Below are 18636 nucleotides of genomic sequence, written 5' to 3'. Positions count from 1 at the left end.
GTTTTCCTTTCTTGACCTTGAAAGTAAAAACTGGGCAGGTAACTGAATGCAAAGGTATCATATCACTTTCCTCTCCAAGGGCTTCTTTTGAGGAATGCTAAGTGTGACATAGCACCTTATAAATCAGAGGCTATTTTCCAGGATGCCAAGCCACAGTAGTTGTTCTTAGCAAGCTGATTCTGTCTGCTAATAGGTAAATGCATTTGGCCGTTCAAGAAATAAATTGAAACACGATGACTAGACAAAGGACTATCACATCCTAAGAGAGAAATGCTAAAAGTTGGTCTCCTAGAGTTTCAGAATCATGATTTATTTATAGATAATTACAGATGGGCTGTTTAAAATCTCATTGGGTTTGTCTTTAAAGTAGCTCCTTAAAAACATTAGAAAACTGAGGAGCTAAAGACAGTAGAGCATTTAGGGACACTTCATCTGACCCCAATTGGAAGTTACCTTTTTCTAGTTTGTGGGATTTTTTTTTTTTGCATTTGTGGCTTGCAATATCCCACTAGACATTGAATTTGGAGGGAAGAAAGACTCAGATTCAAATCCAGCTTATTAGCTGAGTGAACCACTTGAGGATTATATTTTTTCTAGTCTCTTCTGTAAAATGAGGATAATGGTTTCCACAATCTCTGCATCCTAAAATTATTATCAAATGAGATAATTCTGAAAAGGACTTTGTAAATCTAAAAGTCCTAATCTTTCTGAGTGTCCTATAGTACAAAATGCCTTACTATGGCTCTCCCTTTTGGGGGGAAAAATAACATTCTGTAAGAAACCATCCCTCATCTGATTATTTTGTCCATAAAATTACTGATTATGTAAAACAATTTAAGTTAAATAGTATACATGTATTACAACCCTATTACACATTGTACCCTATTTAGATGCATCAAGAAAAGTCATCCCTGGACTGGCAGCTGTTCCAACTTTTAACAGCTCATATTTAGCATTTTGGGAGCAGCTAGTTGGTACAGTGGTTAAAGCACCAAGCCTGGAATCATCTTCCTGAGTTCATATCTAGCCTTAGATATTTACTGATTGTATAATCCTAGACAAGTCACTTAATCCTATTTGCCTCAGTTTCTTCATCTATAAAATGAGCTGGAGAAGGAAATGGCAAATCACTTTAGGAACTTTGCCAAGAAAATGAAGAGTAGGACTTGACTGAAAAACAAAGGAACAATAAGAGTTTTCCCTACTTGCATTTTTTTGAATACATCACTTTCTGGCAAAGTATCCAATATCTTCCAGGATTTTGTCTTATAAAGGGAGGAGGACAAGAGATAATATTTCACTTGGTTGACTTTATATCATTTCATTGCATAGCACCTATGTCTAGTAATATGTCTAGGTAATACTTAAAAAAACAAATGGTGTCCACTTTTAAATCCTGGGCACTAAATATATATTTTCAACAAATAACTCCCTAGCCATTTCTAATATCAGTAATATCGAATTACAATTACTCCTTTAAGGGAGTACATTGAAATGCAATTTGTTTAAATAGCAAGATAAGACAGCTAACTGGCACATTGCATAGAGTACTGAACTTGGAATCAGGAAGACTTGAATTCAGATCATGCATGCCTCAGCAACTTGCTAGCTGTGGGATGCTAGCAAGTCACTGAACTTCTCTGTGCCTCAGTTTCCTTCTCTGTAAATTGGGATAATAATGCCACCTAGTATCCAAGATTGTTCTCAGGCTCAAATAACATATATAAAGCTCCTAGCAGACTTTAAAATGCTGCTTAAATGTTAGCTATTATTATTAATAGCAATAATAATAAGAAGATAATACAGTTCCCTATCCTTCGGTTCATATGTTTCTTACAAATATATGTTTCCTACCTTATAGCAATATGTCATAGTTTTGTCCACCTTCCTACTAATAAGAGAATTAATCATAGCCTATATGAATTATTTTCTCACAAAATGAGATGCAAATAACTCAGATGAATTGATACAAGGGCAGAGACCTATGACTTAGAGAAGCTTAATGGCCAGTTTTAGTTATCGAATGGAAATTTATGTCCTAAGATGGTCTCAAAAATGAATTAACCAATAAAATTAATATTCAAAGACCATTTGTAACCATGTGCTCTATGCCAAACCAGAATCAAAAAAATAATGCTCCCAGTTATTATTCAAAGAATTAGAAGATTTCTTAGCATGCCTTTGATTTCCTTTTGTAGGTTTCCAAGCATTGCTTTGGCAGTAAATGTCATCAATAATTTAACAGCTGGTCAGTTTCTACAAAATTCCTCCCAAATTGGTCCATGGCAGATTACTAGAAAAGGCATCACTAGCCCTGAATCTGTGATTTCTTAGCCAACCTGCTTCTATCTTTTGTTCCACTAAATGAAATACAGAAGGAAGGGGGCAGGAGAGTTGTTTGGTTTTATTTCTTAAATAACACTTCCCTGTAGGATAGCAATTCTCAAACTTTGGGGTTCAGGAAATCTTTATACTCTTAAAATACCATTGAGGTTCTCTCAAAAGTTTTTGTTTATGTAGTTTATGTCAACCAATATTTACTGCATTTGAAATTTTAACATCTTAGCATTATTACAGAAATATTTTTGAACTCATAGAGACTACCAAATGGATCTCAGGGATTCTTAGGGAGTCCCTGGACCATACCACTGCTTCTTCAGGTAATTAAATAAGGTAAATTGAAAATCAAAGGTATATGAGATATTATGTTTTTCTTTCCAAAAGAAATTCTCAGTCCAATACTCTGTAACCTATCAAAATCTGCTATTATAACCCTTTTTTAAAGGAATCATCTTTTTACTCACATCATGGGACTTAGCAAGTGGATAGAGCTGATGAATACATAACTTTCCATCATGAGCCACTCTATAACAAGCTTTGTCAACAATCCAGGAAGCTTCTAGCTATATGTCAACAATGTTTCAATCAGGAATGGGCTCTGAATAAGATCCTCTTTCATTGAGTAGAGATCCTGGTTCTAGGTTTACCTTTGAGATCTGGCAGAACAATTCTTCTTAAAGCATGACTAAGCTAGGTAATACATAACCCCAAAATACCCTTCTGCCTATAGACTACTAGACAAGGAACCTTATTGCTGGGGAAATGACAATGTGATAGGATTAACAAAGCTATTAAGTGAGGAAAATAAGCCATAGGAAAGTAGGTGAAGCTTTGAAAATGGTTCAAGGAAAGATTTAAAAAGAAAATTAACTTTTGAACTCTATTTCTTATACTTAGGGACAAGGGAAGGTTCCTATATGATTTGATCTGATGCTAACCAATTGTAACTTTTCTTTCTTTTCTCAGGAGGACAAGAGGATCTCATTCTTTCTTACGAGCCTGTCACAAGGCAGGAAAGTAAGTCTCCTAGTTTTTCTCGTTCCCTGGTTTTGACAAGTGTAGTAGTAGTAGTAGTAGTAGTAGTAGCAGCAGCAGCAGCAGCAGCAGCAGCAGCAGCAGCAGTAGCAGTAGTATTTAATAATAGTAATAGTAATAGTAGTAATAGTAGTAGTAGCAGTAGTAGTAGTAATAGTAGCAATAGCAGTATGACTAATAGTAGTAGTAGTAATAGTAATAGTAGTAATAGTAGTAGTAGTAATATTAGTTATAGTAGTATTAATAATAATAATAGTAATAGTAGTAGTAGTAGTAGTAGTAGTAGCAGCAGTAGCAGTAGTATTTAATAATAATAGTAATAGTAATAGTAGTAGTAGCAGTAGTAGTAGTAATAGTAGCAATAGCAGTATGACTAATAGTAATAGTAGTAGTAGTAATAGTAGTTATAGTAGTATTAATAATAATAATAGTAATAGTAGTAGTAGAAGCAGCAGTAACAGTAATAGTAGCAGCAATAACAGTAGCAGTAATAAGTACTAATATTATTATAGTGCCTTCTAGGCACTGTGTAAAACACCTGACAAATATTATTTCATTTAATTGCATAACAAGTGTGAGAAGTAAGTGCTATTATTGGCCATATTATACTTAAGGAAACTGAGGCAAACAGGGTAAAATGACTTGCCCAGGATCCCATAGCTAGCAAGTATTTGAGGCTAGATTTGAACTGAGTTCTGCCTAACTCCAATGTTTAATTCACTATGCCATCTAGATCCCTAGTACAGATTCTAGGCTTGTCTAAAGTGAGACAACTAGACATGCTTTGGAACTGATCTATGTGGAGAGACAAATGGGAAGAGTGATTAGAGTGCTGAAAATGGAGTCAGAAATAACTGGGTTCAAATCCTACCTTCCATTACTCACTGAACTTCATCTCTCTCTGAACTTATTTTCTCCTCTGTAGTTCATAAATGCTAATAGTTGATACTAACAGAATATTTAATCCGTGATGATTTAATTATTTAATCTAATGAAAACAATGTTAGGTTTGGAGTCAAAGGATTTGTGTTCAAGTGCTAGCTCTGCTTCTAATTCCTTGTATGATCTTTGTCAAGTCACTTGTGCTCTGGGAGTTTGTTTCCTCATCTATAAATCAAAACAGTTGGACTAAATGATCTTTCAGGTCCCTCAGAACTGCAAGTCAATATTTTGTTATGAGGTACAAAGAAAATCATGTATGTCAACTGCTTTTTATACTTTAAAATGATCATTAAAATGCCAGCTATTATTATTATTCATATTAGAATTTAATAATTATCATGCTTTTTAAAAATAAAAGTCATTATTATTCTCCTTATCTCTTGTAGCAAACACTAAGAAAGGTCTTTAGGTGGTGTGTGACACTGGTCAGAGATCATATATTCATTGAGCCAGTCCTTGGCCAGCATTATTACCATGGGAGAAAGCTTTTGACTGAGTCTCTAAAATTGGTACCCACTAAATGCCAAGTGGTAACATAGACTACAAAATTAGCATATCAATGACACGAATTCCTGGTTTCTCTAATTTTTCCCTAAAAATTTGCCTTCCTGCTCTGAGTTCTTTGCTAACTTCTTTTGGAATTTAGCCCACTTTAATTGGTGTTACGATTATAATGAACTTTGCCCTTGGCTTGGAGATAGGTCCAAGTCTGAAAATTCTATTGACATACCTCACAATGCCAGTCTGGAACCCAACATTTTTGGGGTCCCCTTGAACATCAAAAAGAGGATTGAATTAGATGATCTCAAAAGGTCTTGTAGCTCTAAAGTCCTATCATCCATAAGCCAAATTATTACATCAGCAATGTTTATTTTGGGTACTGCCTGAGTTCTCTCGTTCTATTCCCCTTCCTCACCCAAGGCACCCTCATAGAGCTTAAAGTGGTCTTGAAATGTCAATGATACTGGTCAAGGATTTCCAGGTTACAAAAAACTAAGAATTTCTCCTCCTTGAAAAGAATACTACTAAAGGTTAAGTAAATAATAACAAAACTGAATTTTTGTATTGGAAAAATTTAGTTACAATTCAGCAAATGAGGTAGGTGAAGGAATCCTCTTAAAAAGAGTGAGCCTTTCCTGTGTTCCTGAAATCATGTCATCTGTGTATAGGCAGAGAATAAAGAATACTCGGTATTATTCCAAGACACTCAAAAAGCATTAGCCAGCCATATTTTTATTTTCATCCTAACAATCACTTAATAAATGCTGACTGATTCATTTGCAGTATGAAACCTAAATTACAACTTGATTCTGCATATTAGAGGGGCTCAGATGTGGTTGCTTTTGAATTTTATTATTTTTCTTAAATTGATTCATGTAATAATATTAATTTATCCCTAGAAAATTAAGGGAGCAACACAATTTAGAATGAAAAGAGTGTGCTAACTTAAAGGTCATCAAATCCTAAACAAGACATGAATTCCATTTGCATCATCCCTCGTAAATATATATTTGTTTTACATTTGGACACCTCTAGCACCAGAGATCAACTCAAGCAACTCATTGTATTTTCCTACCTCTATATCTAGTTATTAGGAATCTCTTCATATGCTAATCTATAATCTTCCTACTGACAATCTCTACCTATTAGTACTAATTCTTTCAAGGTCCAAGCAAAATAAATCTTATAACTTCTGAATGAAATATTTAGAGAAAATGATCATGTTATCATCATAATTCAATCTCCCCATATCACAGATAAAAGAACTGAAGTACAAAGTGATTTGCCCAAAGTCACACAGTAAATTAGTGGTAGAACTTCAATTATAAGTCATGGCCACTGTCTTCTAATTCAGCTCTTACCCCTGAACAAGACTACTTCTGACATTCAGAAAATGGGGTATTAAGACTGTCATGGTTTTAGCCTAATGGATCAAACAACTTATAAAATATATAATTGTTTTGAAAAGTTTCTGTTTATACAGTGCCCCAATAGTTTAACAAATTTTTCCTACTGAACAGATTAAACGTAGTGATTGTGCTGATATTGTGTGATGCTGGACACAACCAGAAAAAAGAAAGGGATACTCCTTGAAATATTTCATTGTTTTCTTTGATAAACAGAGCTGTCACTCATCCCTGTGAGTAACTTCCAATATTTGGGCACTGAAAGACAGATTCACTATTAAACATCAACACTCCCACTCAGGGTACTGACAGATTCTTTATCTGAGGAGAAAAATATTAGGCAGCATGTGTATCCATTTCAGTACAAAATGGGAATCCAGAAGACAGAGATTGTTTTGTACTCCTGATGAAGTGAAAATAGAAAGTGTGCTTCTGTATTAATACATTTCTTTTCCCTTTTCCCAGTTAATTATACTAGGCCAGTTATTATTCTGGGTCCTATGAAGGACCGGATCAATGATGACTTGATATCAGAATTCCCTGACAAATTCGGCTCCTGTGTACCTCGTAAGTACTATTTCTCTTTTTATCCTTTCATAGTGTTGGATTCCTTCTGTGGGATGAGATGTCAATATGTAATTTTGTACTTCAGATCTGTGGTCATAGAATGCCATTACTTATGTATTCTTTCTGTGCACCTCTATCTTCTTCTCAAGTGAATAAATAATATCATCTACTATTTATATGGCATTTTAAGAGTTGCTAGTGTTTTATATGTCATCTCATTTGCTTATCCTACCATACAGATGAAAATACATACATTATCTCACCTTTATTTTTCAGTCTAATACTTTTGACAAGGAGACAGTAATCCCCGCCACTACACTGTTACTTGCTCTAATCTTAAATCATAAATTAGTAAGTAGGACAGGAGGGCAAGGAAGAATTCCTAAAAATTCTAATCTCCCCTTATCTATATTCACAGATACCACAAGGCCAAAGCGTGACTATGAGGTGGATGGCAGAGACTATCATTTTGTCATTTCAAGAGAGCAAATGGAAAAAGATATACAAGAGCATAAGTTTATAGAGGCCGGACAGTACAATGATAATTTATATGGAACCAGCGTTCAGTCTGTGCGATTTGTTGCAGAGAGGGTATGTTTCCTCATCTTTTTATAAGCATCTGAGGGTCCATGGTCTGTTTCCCAACTGAAACAGTTACATTCTCTCTAGAATGGAATTGTGAAATTTCATCACTGGATTAGAAGTTTGTACCTGCTCCAATCTCAATATGAGGTTCTTTAGATTGATGACCTAGAAATAGGAAAGAACCTTAAAAATCTAAATGCATGCTGGAGATTGTAGGTTTTCATTTTGTCCATGATGGAGATATAATAAACTCCCTCTGAGAACAAGGACATTGTTTTGGGGTGTTTTTCCAATATCCCAAGTTCCTACTTTGTAACTCAGTTTTCTTATTTGTGAAGTGGGGAGATTGAACTATGATGATAACATGATAGTTTTCTCTAAATACTTCATTCAGAAGAGATTTGAGACTTATTTTGCTTGGATCTCAAAAGTAGAATTAGTATTCAAGGGTAGCTACTGCCAATAGATAGACTATAGCTCAGCATACAGAAGAGATTCCTAATAACTAGACGTAGAGATAGGAAAATACAATAAGTTGCTTGTTTCTCCTTATTTTCTGTGGTAATTATATTCCATATTACTACTTTATGACAAGCCCCAAAGCCAATGAGATGGGGGATAGAAGTGGCTGGAGACTGGGACCATACTGGGAAATGGAATAAGTGAAGAAGATTTAGGTCACAGATTAATAAATGAAGTCCCTGATTGAAGAAAAAATAACATTCCCTACATTAGGTTCAACCCCCTTAGGGTCCCATTAAATGCAGACTGGAAGTGCTTTGTATGTGGAGAGAAAGTGAATATTGTACAGAGAGAAGTAGGTCAGAATCAACTGGATAAGTTAGTTATCCATAATCTCAATGTGAAGAACCAGCTGAGTCCAATCAGTACTTGAATTAAAAAGGAGCTCTGTGACTTCTAGTTGATACAATTTTATTCATACATTCCAAGTTTGCTACTTAAGAAGCACTATTGTGTATATATCCTTGTTCAGGATAGTTCAAATTAACAGAGGATGGTATGTATAACTAGAAATATATAATATGTGCAACTAGAAAAATGAAAGCAATTATTGTGATAACCTAATATACCCATGGATCTCTGTCACAGAAGTAGGCACTCCCTACCTAGTCTGTGGGAGACTCATATATCTTCCCATAAATTACCATGTGGGCAAATTATTATGCTGATTTATAGCAAAAAAAATGCCCTTTATTGTACATGGTACATGTACAAAGAGAAACACTGAAACAATTACTGTGATACTCCAATATTCCCATGGATCTCTGTCATGGAAGTGGGTACTCCCTTCCTGACTATCCTGTGTGACTGTTATATATGCGCCCATAAATTGACATATGGGAAAATGATTATACTAATTCAGAGCAAAAATTGTAGCCAAGAACACATATTGGTTCTTGAGTAAAAGGAAAAATAAAAGCAACCTTCCAGCATAACATGTTTTTTATTTTTTTTTTTATTATTGCTGCTGATGAATTGAACATCTTTCGAGTTTAAATTTTGAAGTCTTAACTTGAGTTTATACTGGCAAAACAAAACCAAAACTATTAAGATCAAATCAAATTGGTACATTTAGTCAGAAACAAAATTGTTTGCTCCTAAATTCCTTCATGAAGTTAGTTCATGGCATCTAAAAATCAGTAGATCGAGATAGGAAAAGATTTAGGGCCTGGTAAAAAGCCCATAGGTATTACTTCCATTTCTTCCTCTCTAACCTCAGCTCCAGGATCTTTTAGAGGGAAACGTATGTTCAATTCATCTTCAGCAATAATCAAAAATGTAATAAACATGTTATACTTTTAACATAAAATAATATAAATAACATAAAATAACATAAAAGAAGAACCTACTCCTCTCTATACAATATTCACTTTCTCTCCACATACAAAGCATTTTGTCTGCATTTAATGGAACCTTAGGGGGCTGAATCTAACGTAGGGAATGTTATTTCTACTTTTCCCCAGGAGTTCTAGTAAAGTTCCTGTTTCTGACTATTCCTTACAATCTAGGCTAAGCCAAATAAATTCCATGAAGTATCAACACTGATTTTTTTTTTCTACACTCGGGAACTTACACGGGTAAAAGCGTGAAACCTTCCCTTGTAAAAAGCCAAACATCAATTACAAGGCTGCTTTTAAAAACAACAGCAACAAAAAAAAATTTAAGAAACCTCTTTGGCAGTTGCTACCAAGGATGATTTAAGAGGCCTGAAAGAAAAATCCTACTCTCTGGTGATCAGAATATAGGTCACTGAATGTAGGCAGAACTTTGAAAATAGATCTTTTTTGAAAAACATAGGCATATTCCATTACTTTATTTTTCAATTAATTCAATTTTAATTAATTTAATTAATTCATTTGTTTTATTTTCTCTCTCACTCCTCCCTCCATTTAATGCAAAAACAAAACCATTGCAAAAAATATACCTAGCGAAGGGAACAGCTTTACCAGTATAGCTATTAACTAAGAACAATAAAAAATTACAGCACCCAAATTTACATGAATCTCAATATAAAAGTCCATTCTTCAAATTAATTCATAAAAATGGACTAAAAGGACAATTGCAATACAATTAGATAATACCATTAGAGACCATGCTTGGCCTTTATGTGAGCAAAATTTAGAGGACAAGTTTGGTTTTTATTTGGACCAACATAATATTTTATAGTCATGCTTCCTATTCTGAAATTAGCCAGGCAAATTACTTAAAAAAAAAAAACCTCAAGTTCTTTTCTTGGAGTCTTTTCTTTCTCTGTTATCTTATATTGCCCTTTAGCCTCCAAAAATCAGCTAAAGTATTAAATATGTGGTCCAGAAGAAAAATATTGAAAAGAAAAGAGTTCAGTTGGTGCTAGAAAGTTATGACTGTTCTGGACTCATATTTTAGGTAGAATATTATCCATGGAAAGACTATTAGGATGGTGAGAAGAATGGAAACCATGTCTTATGAGAAACCAGGGATGTTTATTCTATTATTTATTTATTTACAAGGCAATCAGGGTTAAGTAACTTTCCCAGGGCCACACGGCTGGTAAGTATCATGTGTCTAAGATCATATTTGAATCTGGTACTCTATCTACTCTGTACCACCTAGCTGCCTCTCCTTTTTTTTTTTTTTTAATTTTTATTTAGAGTCATGTATTCTGTTAAAGAAGCTTGCTTGCTTTTCTTCCTCCCTGCTCTCAGTAATACTAGAAAAATATTATCCAACCTGAAATCTTTAGAATGTGCTCTGGTCAGGGAGAAGTAAGCAGGTTCCTTCTCAGTGTCATACCATCACTCCTGCCCATGTGGTTCCTTCAAAGCCAAAGGCTTTAAATCTTAGGATTTTATTTTTTTAGTTTCATATTTTCTATTTTCCTTCTCCCCTCTCACTTTATCCAGCAAACTTTAGGTGAAGGGAAAATATTGAAAATGGGCAAGTTAACATTAATATAATTCAAGTCCTAGGGATAAGGCCATGATATATCTCTTCAAGTATTTGAAAAGCTTTATATAAAAACTTGTTTTTACTTGGCTTGAGAGAAATCAAATCATATTCTTATATCACAGAACTAGAATCAATTAATAGAGATTATGAGGTATTTTATATTTGTTTAGATATGAATACATGTACATATATATATATTTCTTTTGTCTCAATAAGAAAACTTTTTCTGATAGAAGTATATCCAAGTGGAATGGTCTGCATCTGAGAATAGTGAGTTCCTTTTTTTAAAATTTGGTTTCTTATGTAATATTTTATTTTCTCCAAGTTACATGTAAAACAATTTTTAACATTTGTTTTTAAAACTGAGTTCCAAATTCTCTCTTCCTCTCTCCCCATTCCACCTCATTGAGAAGGTACATGTGGAGTTCAAGGAAACATTTCTATAAAAATCATGTTGTTAAAGAAAACATAAAATTTCCCCCAAAAAAAAAATTCAAGAAAAACAAAGTTTTTTTAAAAGGATGTTTCAATTTGTATTCAGACACCATCAGTTTTTTCTCTAGCATTTTTAATCATAAATCCTTCAGAGTTGTCTCAGACAATACAAAAACAACTATAGGTTGTAATGCTGAGAATAGCTAAACCATTTACAGTTGATTATCCTACACTATTTCTGTGAGGTAGTGAGTTCCTAATTACTGGAGGTGTTCAACACACCATTTTTCTCCCCATTTCATTTGGGCAAATATAAGTAAAACCTTCTTATGTGGAAGGACTGTAGCACTGGGTGGGAGATTAAATTGGATGAGCTAAAGTTCCTCCCAAATGTTCTCATTCTCTGATTCCTTGAATAAGACTCCCCCCACATCTTTTTCCATCAGGGCAAACACTGCATACTTGATGTATCAGGAAATGCTATCAAGCGGTTACAGGTCGCACAACTCTATCCCATTGCCATCTTCATTAAGCCGAAGTCATTGGAGCCATTGATGTAAGTATGCTGAAAGTCATCTCTGTTCCCTCCTTATCTGTCAGGTTCCACAGTAATGCCTTTTTATCTGTTTTGAAGCTGATGATACTACTGCCAGATATTTATGCATTCCTTTTTCCTTCCTGCCAAATCCCTATAAAATTAAAGTTTATTTGACTCACCCTGGGGAAGAAAGCTAATAGTTCCTTGAAAATGTGTGCACTCCCGTTTCCTAAGGTTTTTTTTTTTTGTTTGTTTGTTTGTTTTTTCCCAATTTTCCAGGATCTGAGGTAGTGGGGAAGGAGTGAGGTTAATTGTTAAAAAAGCAATAGTAATTGAATTGCCTCTCATTTGAGGCAGCAGTTCCAGAGGAAATAGAAACAAATGAGTTTAAGTAGATGGAACAGGTGACATTTTAGATTCTTTCCCTTGGCATTTAGGTTTGCTCTGCAATAAGATTTTACCTTTCCTTAATTACAATTCTAAGCATAGGTCACTGTCATCAATAATACTTTCTCCCAAAAATACGACAACTATGAATTATACCAATAGCTCAAACTTGTTGTTGTTCAAATATCAATCAGCATAAATCTTGCTTCCAAATGTCCTTAGTCTTTAAACTTGGGGGAAAAAAACCCTCATTATTTTTCATCTTGAATACTTGATCTTCTTACTTCTGGTTCCTTCCTTCTCCACAAATCCCAAATTTTCCTCCTTAAACCAGAGAGCCACCAGGAAATGTTTCATGTTAAAGGGTTTAGTTTGTATTGATACACAATATCATTTGAGTCTGGAAAGTACAGTTGACCTGTAAGGGCAGCTAATGCCAATGGACCTAAAGGGACACACATCTATTCCACTGTGCTACTACTTGTAAGCAATAAGGAGAACTTTAGGGATCCTCTAGTTGAATGTAGTTGCAAAGTAGTGTATTATAGAAAAAAATCATAGAGTGGAAGGGAACATTCCTATGAGAGGTCAGGGCGGAGTAGGGCCAGAGGGCTGGTATTCCTTAGCAGCCTTCCCTGAGAGTTCATGAGTTCCTATACTGCCTTTTCTCCTTGCTAACTCTTTTTGGACCAGTCACTTAATTTCTCTGGACCTCAATTTCCTTATATTTAAAAAAGCAGGCAGAGGACTGGACTAAAAATCCCTCTTCTGTCTCTAAGTCTATGCATCTTATTTCTTTCTGAAATAGATTCAAGTTCAAAATCACAAAACCCTAAAAAGGCTTTGTCTGTTTTCCTCTAGGTACTTTCCCTTCAATGTTTAGTTCCATCTCATGGAGTTTCAGATTTAGCAAAATTATGCATACTGACTGCTTTGCTTCTGGGGAGGATGGGGGTGAGGGAGGAGGGGAACGAATGGAGGCTAATTTGGTACAGCTGAGTCCCCAGGATCCAAGGGCAGAGAAAGTGACCTTTAGACTAAGGCAAACTTCTTGGGAGCATTTATTCCCTCAAGTATTTTTACCCTTAGAGATTGACTTGGGAGTAGAATTGGGGCCTCTTTCATTTTCCAGGTCAGCTGGAACAAATGTATGGTCCCTATCACTTCTCAGGATTGTAGTTCTTTATATATTATTTCATTTCCAGCATGCATTTTCATATCCTCTTTCATAAACCCTCAGTGACTGCCTTGACTGGCTAAAAGCACATCAAATTCTGCTTCATGTTCAAAGGGGCATTTGTTTTTACAGTGTAAAAAAAACATAAAGCCAAGTCTCCTTTACAAGAGAGAGACTTCTTCTGCCTATGTATTTCCTCTCACCCCAGGGTAGAGGGATTAGCATATCTTCATCTTCCCTCAAAGAATCTCTCCATGTCCAGGTGAAAATTAATCTCTTTTATTTGCACCTGAATTCAAATCCTGCCCTACAGTTACTAGGTGGGTGACTCCTACACAAGTCATTTAACTTCTCTCAGTCTCAGTTCCCTTACCTGTAATATGGGGATAATAATATCACCTAAATCAGGATTATTGGATCAGATCGTCCCAATAACATGTACTTTGATAACATATAATTTGTGAACCCTAAAGTATGATATAAATACTACTTATTAATATTATTTTCTTAGCAAAGACAAAATATCTTAATTCTATACCTAGTTTTGCCAAGCTGTGTGACCTTGAGCAAGTAAATGGAAAGTAGATTCAAAATAATTTCCAAGGGTGAAGGAAGAGCATTAAAGGGTTTTTATAAGGAAGTCTTAAAGGAAGCCACAGGTTCTAAGAGGCACTAAGAAAAGTAGGCAGAGACGTAGCATAGGTCTACATAAGCACCAAGGTGAGACTTAAGATATTATACATCAGGAAGAAGAGTCAATGAGCCAGTTTGGCTGGAGCAGAGTGCATGAGAGTGATCAGATGCCATGTTAAAATGCATCTAGTATAAAATGCTGTCATATCTCAATTCTCTGTTCTGAATCTGTCACACTCAAGTGAACAGGAAGATGCCTAAGTAGACCAACTATAACGTCTTAAAGACTAGACCTTTATATTATTCGCCTTTGTGTCCCCCATAATAACTGACATTCATATAATGCTAGGAAGTTTAGATAGCACTTTCTCCACATTATCTAAAACTGGAACAGGAAGGAGGCCAGAATCATTGGATTATAAAGTATGTTGAGGGGAATCATATATAAAACTGGAAAGGTAAGGAGGGAGGACCCCAGAATATGAATGGCTTTAAATCCCAAAGAGAGGACCTTATATTTGATCCTGAAAGTAATGGGCACAGAAGTTTATTGAATAGTGGATTGACATGGTTAGAACTGTACTTTAGGAAGATCATTTTGATTGTAGAATGGAATATGAAGAAACAAGTACTATAGTAAGTTCTAGTAATACATATAAAAAATAAGAATCTCTATTCTCAAGGGGCTCACATTCTAATGGGGGAGACAATATTCATGGAAGATTTCAACTTCAAGTCAGGTGCAGAGGTCCCAGGGTCCTTAGTGACAAAACAGTTGCTAATACCTCTTCTTGAATATCATTTCCAATGCTAAAATCATATCAATTTATAATGTTAAACTAAGTAATTGCACTAATAACTTGGGGGATGACAAATTTCTTTTCTGGATCTTCAGTAACTGTGGCTGAAACAACCTAAGAGCAGTGGCTAGGTTGCTCTCCCAGGATGATGGCTACAGACACAAAGCATTGCTATTGGAGTTTATTCTAAACTTACTTGGGTTTGGGGATCTTAGCTGTCTCCATGACAGTGAAGGAGAGGTTGTAGTTAAGTTATAAGTAGTCATTTGACTTGCCAAGCAGGTTATAATCCTCAGGGTGCCTACATTGGCTTTTCTGCTATGTGTATGGCCATAGGTTTGCACTTGGAGAAGAATGCCGGTCCCTTCTTCACGGGAATTGCTTCTCTGATTGATAAGTGGCGTGGCAAAGAGTGGAAAAGCTACCGATAGTATGGCATGGCTGCTCCCCTTAAGGCTGGCTGGAAGCCGGCCTAGGAGCAGGTTCAGTGGTTTAGGGGAACACTGTCATTCCCGAGGCAGTTGGGTCTAGAAGCTTGGGCTAACTCCATCAGGATCTGAGGAGAAAGGAAGGTTAAGGAGCTGCTCATGGTTCGACTTGCCTGGCCCCTTCTCCCTTTTTTCTCTGCCTTTGGTACCTTACTGCTTCATCTGCACCTTTTTAATATGTAAAATCGGACTTCTAACATCTCTTCCAACTCTAAATCTACGATTCTATAAATTCCATGTTAGAAATAGCCAGTTCTGTTAGGTACAAACATCCAACAGAGAATTGACAGAAATAGCAATTATCTTTTTCCTGTCTCCTTTTTTCCTCTCACTGACATTTGGAGTATTGGGATGTGTACTGGGAGTCACATTTAAAATGAACAGGAGGGTAACCAAATGCCATGTTATCTGACAAATATGTGAAAAAGCAAGGTGATGATGAAAGAAAGCACTGTTGGAACAGTGAGGGGAAAAAAGGTGAAGACATGATAGCTATCCTCAAGTATCTGAAAGTCTGATGCTTGGAAAAGGGACTAACCTTGTTTTGCTTGACCCCCAAGATCAGAAGGAAGAACAATGGGTGGCAAAAGAAGAAAATTACTTTAGCTCAATATAATTTTATAATAATAATAATAATAATAGTTATTCAATAATGGTTGCTTCACAAAGTACTGAATTCCCATTACTAAAACTATCCAGGTTAAGGCTGAATCACATTATTTCTAGACAATCCATTCCTAAATTAGAAATAAGAAATTTCCAGGACAGTTGTGTTTGCATTTTATTTTGTGGTATATATGTTGGGGAGGCAGATTGCAGAAAAGCAAGCAGTTTCAGGAGTCACAAATTCATTTATGGTATATTTTAACTGACATATCCTTTATTTCCCTAGGGAGATGAATAAGCGTCTCACAGAGGAACAAGCCAAGAAAACCTATGACCGAGCTATCAAGTTAGAGCAAGAATTTGGAGAGTATTTTACAGGTAATCTTCTATCAATGGCTTCACTCTATGCTGTAAACAATTAAATGCCCTGACCTATGCGATAGTGAGTGGGTAACATCCAGGGCCTAAAATTGGTCCTTGGGAAATTTAGGATGGTACGAATGTATTGGATACTCTGTAGTAATTTTCATTCAGTGCCTTACTGAATCCACACTGCTCGGTTTTGGCATTAAGCAATGTTTGTTGAAACACATTGAATAGAATTCAAGTTTCAGATAATTTGAAAAAAATCCAAAAAAAAAAAAAAGCTTGAAAGGGAATCTAAATAGAAATATCTTTTTTTCTCTCTTTCTTTTAAATATCCTTTAATCTTCACCAGAAGCTGAAGAGTTCTTGGATGCTTCATAAAGGTTGTCCAATCTTCCTAAATCTAATGGGGAATTTATTCCCAGGAGACACCAGAAATAGTGAATTTTCTTAAATTTTCTTAAATCTCTCATCTAGTAAAGGGACCATATAAATTAATTTGTGCTAAGCAGATGCTCTAGTATCTCCTGGAGCTCCTCTAGTAATGAAAGTCCAGGTTCCCAACAACTCTCTCCTAGGGTTGTTAAATAAATTATCATATCATAATCAATACTTCTTTCTACAAGCATTTATTAAGTTCCTGCTGTGTGCAAGGCACTGAGAATACAAAAACCAAACTGAAACAATATGTATATTGAACTGTTTGAATTGAGCCTCTGATTTTTATTAGCAGTGTGACCATGATGGAGTCACTTAAACTATTTGACCCTCTGTTTATCATTAATAGAGGATAGGAATGTCTATATTGCCTATCTCACAGGGCTGTCATGAAGAGCAAAAGAATTAATAACTATCAAACTTACTTGAAAGTGCTGAAGAAATAGCAAGTATTATTACATAAAGTGTTTTACAAACCTTTATTGTTTGGTTATTTTTTTTAATCATTTCTGACTCCTCATGATCTTTTTGGGGTTTTCTTGACAAAGATATTAGAATGGTTTGCCATTTCCTTCTCCAGCTCATTTTATAGAGGAGGAAACTGAAGGTTATATTAAGTGACTTGCTCAGAGTCACATAACTAGTAAGTGTCTGATGCTAGATTTGAACTCAGAAAGATGAATCTTCCTAACTCCAGATCTGGCCCTTTTTCCATTGTACTACCTGGCTGCCCACTTCCTTGGACCTTAATGCCTGCTCTGTTTAACAAGGGACTGGAAGTAGGTGACTATTTTAGGAACCTTAAAGTACTATATAAATGTTGACTATTATTGAGTCCATAGAATCTATAGGACTTTTAAAAAGGGCTCTCCTTATTAAATTTGGCCAAAGGGCAGAGATAGGATACTAAGACAGAAAAAAAAATCATGGTTTCTTCCTCTTTCTCCTATATTCCTATATTTCCCTTCTTATTTGAAAGCAAAGAATCCACTATGGATATACAAGAAACTCTCAAAAAATTGAAGGATGTTGATGTAGTTGATAATACAATGATTTTAGTCAGAAGACTCATGTTCCTATCCTCACTGACCATATGACCTTGAGCAAATCCTTTAATTTCTCTGGACCTCAGCTCTAATAAGCAAAATAAAAGTGTTGGAGTACATGATCCCCAAAGTCCATTTTAGGCCTAACAATCTACGATCTGGATTTCCAACTTCAATTGCCCTTTCTAACAAGACTTCAAACACTCTCAACTGCCTGTCCTTGATTGTTATTCCTAATACTGCTTGCAGATAGTCCAGATACTAAGATAATCCTCTTTGTTCAGGAAAATTAGTAAATTAAAGCATCAAATTATTCCTTTGTCCCTGAAATGAGAAGAACTAAGAGAGTACTGAAGAAGGAAGAGCTTTGAAGAAAAAGCACTGCCACCTGTCAAAAACATTGTTTTAGTAACAACATGTACATTTGACTACTCATAATAAATAATTAGACTAGAACCCATCCCCACAAAAAAGGCAATCCATAAGCATATTCTGCCTCCAAGGGCATTTGAATAAGATTCTTGGATGCCAGAAGGACAAATCTGAAAAAAATACCATTTTAAAATCTGTTGAGTATTCATTTACAGTATTCTTCTGTCCCTATGTCTCTGCCTTAAGTCTAAGAAAACAAAATATAACAAAGATTTTTTTCTTTCAAATAAGTTTGGAGGAACAGAATTCAGCTCAATTCAATAAGTTGCAAAGGGGTGATTTAAGCTTGATTTAGGGGGAAATTTTCCCAACAATTAGTGTCCTAAAGGAGAACGAATTGGTTGGAAAAATAGTAGGTTCTCCTATCACTGAAGGTCTTCATGAAGAAACTGACTAACCACTTGCTGGGTAGCCTGTAAAGGAATTTATTTTCTTAATAGTGGAGTGACCTGGGGAATCAGAAT

General features: G+C 35.3%; 1 protein-coding gene across 35 annotated transcripts in view; it reads left to right on the top strand.

The window, feature by feature from the left end:
- The window catches only part of DLG2 (discs large MAGUK scaffold protein 2), a 2604243-nt gene that overhangs the window by 2580784 nt on the left and 4823 nt on the right, over positions 1 to 18636 (top strand). For all 35 annotated transcript variants that reach the window (XM_074304592.1, XM_074304594.1, XM_074304589.1 and 32 more), the window contains 5 exons: positions 3307 to 3357; positions 6690 to 6791; positions 7210 to 7382; positions 11708 to 11817; positions 16177 to 16268. In XM_074304592.1, the coding sequence (XP_074160693.1) occupies positions 3307 to 3357; positions 6690 to 6791; positions 7210 to 7382; positions 11708 to 11817; positions 16177 to 16268 (528 nt within the window). The remainder of the gene's footprint in view (positions 1 to 3306; positions 3358 to 6689; positions 6792 to 7209; positions 7383 to 11707; positions 11818 to 16176; positions 16269 to 18636) is intronic.

The sequence above is a fragment of the Sminthopsis crassicaudata genome, chromosome 3 (assembly GCF_048593235.1).
Source record: "Sminthopsis crassicaudata isolate SCR6 chromosome 3, ASM4859323v1, whole genome shotgun sequence".
NCBI lineage: Eukaryota > Metazoa > Chordata > Mammalia > Dasyuromorphia > Dasyuridae > Sminthopsis > Sminthopsis crassicaudata.
This window is presented reverse-complemented; position numbering and strand designations above follow the sequence as displayed.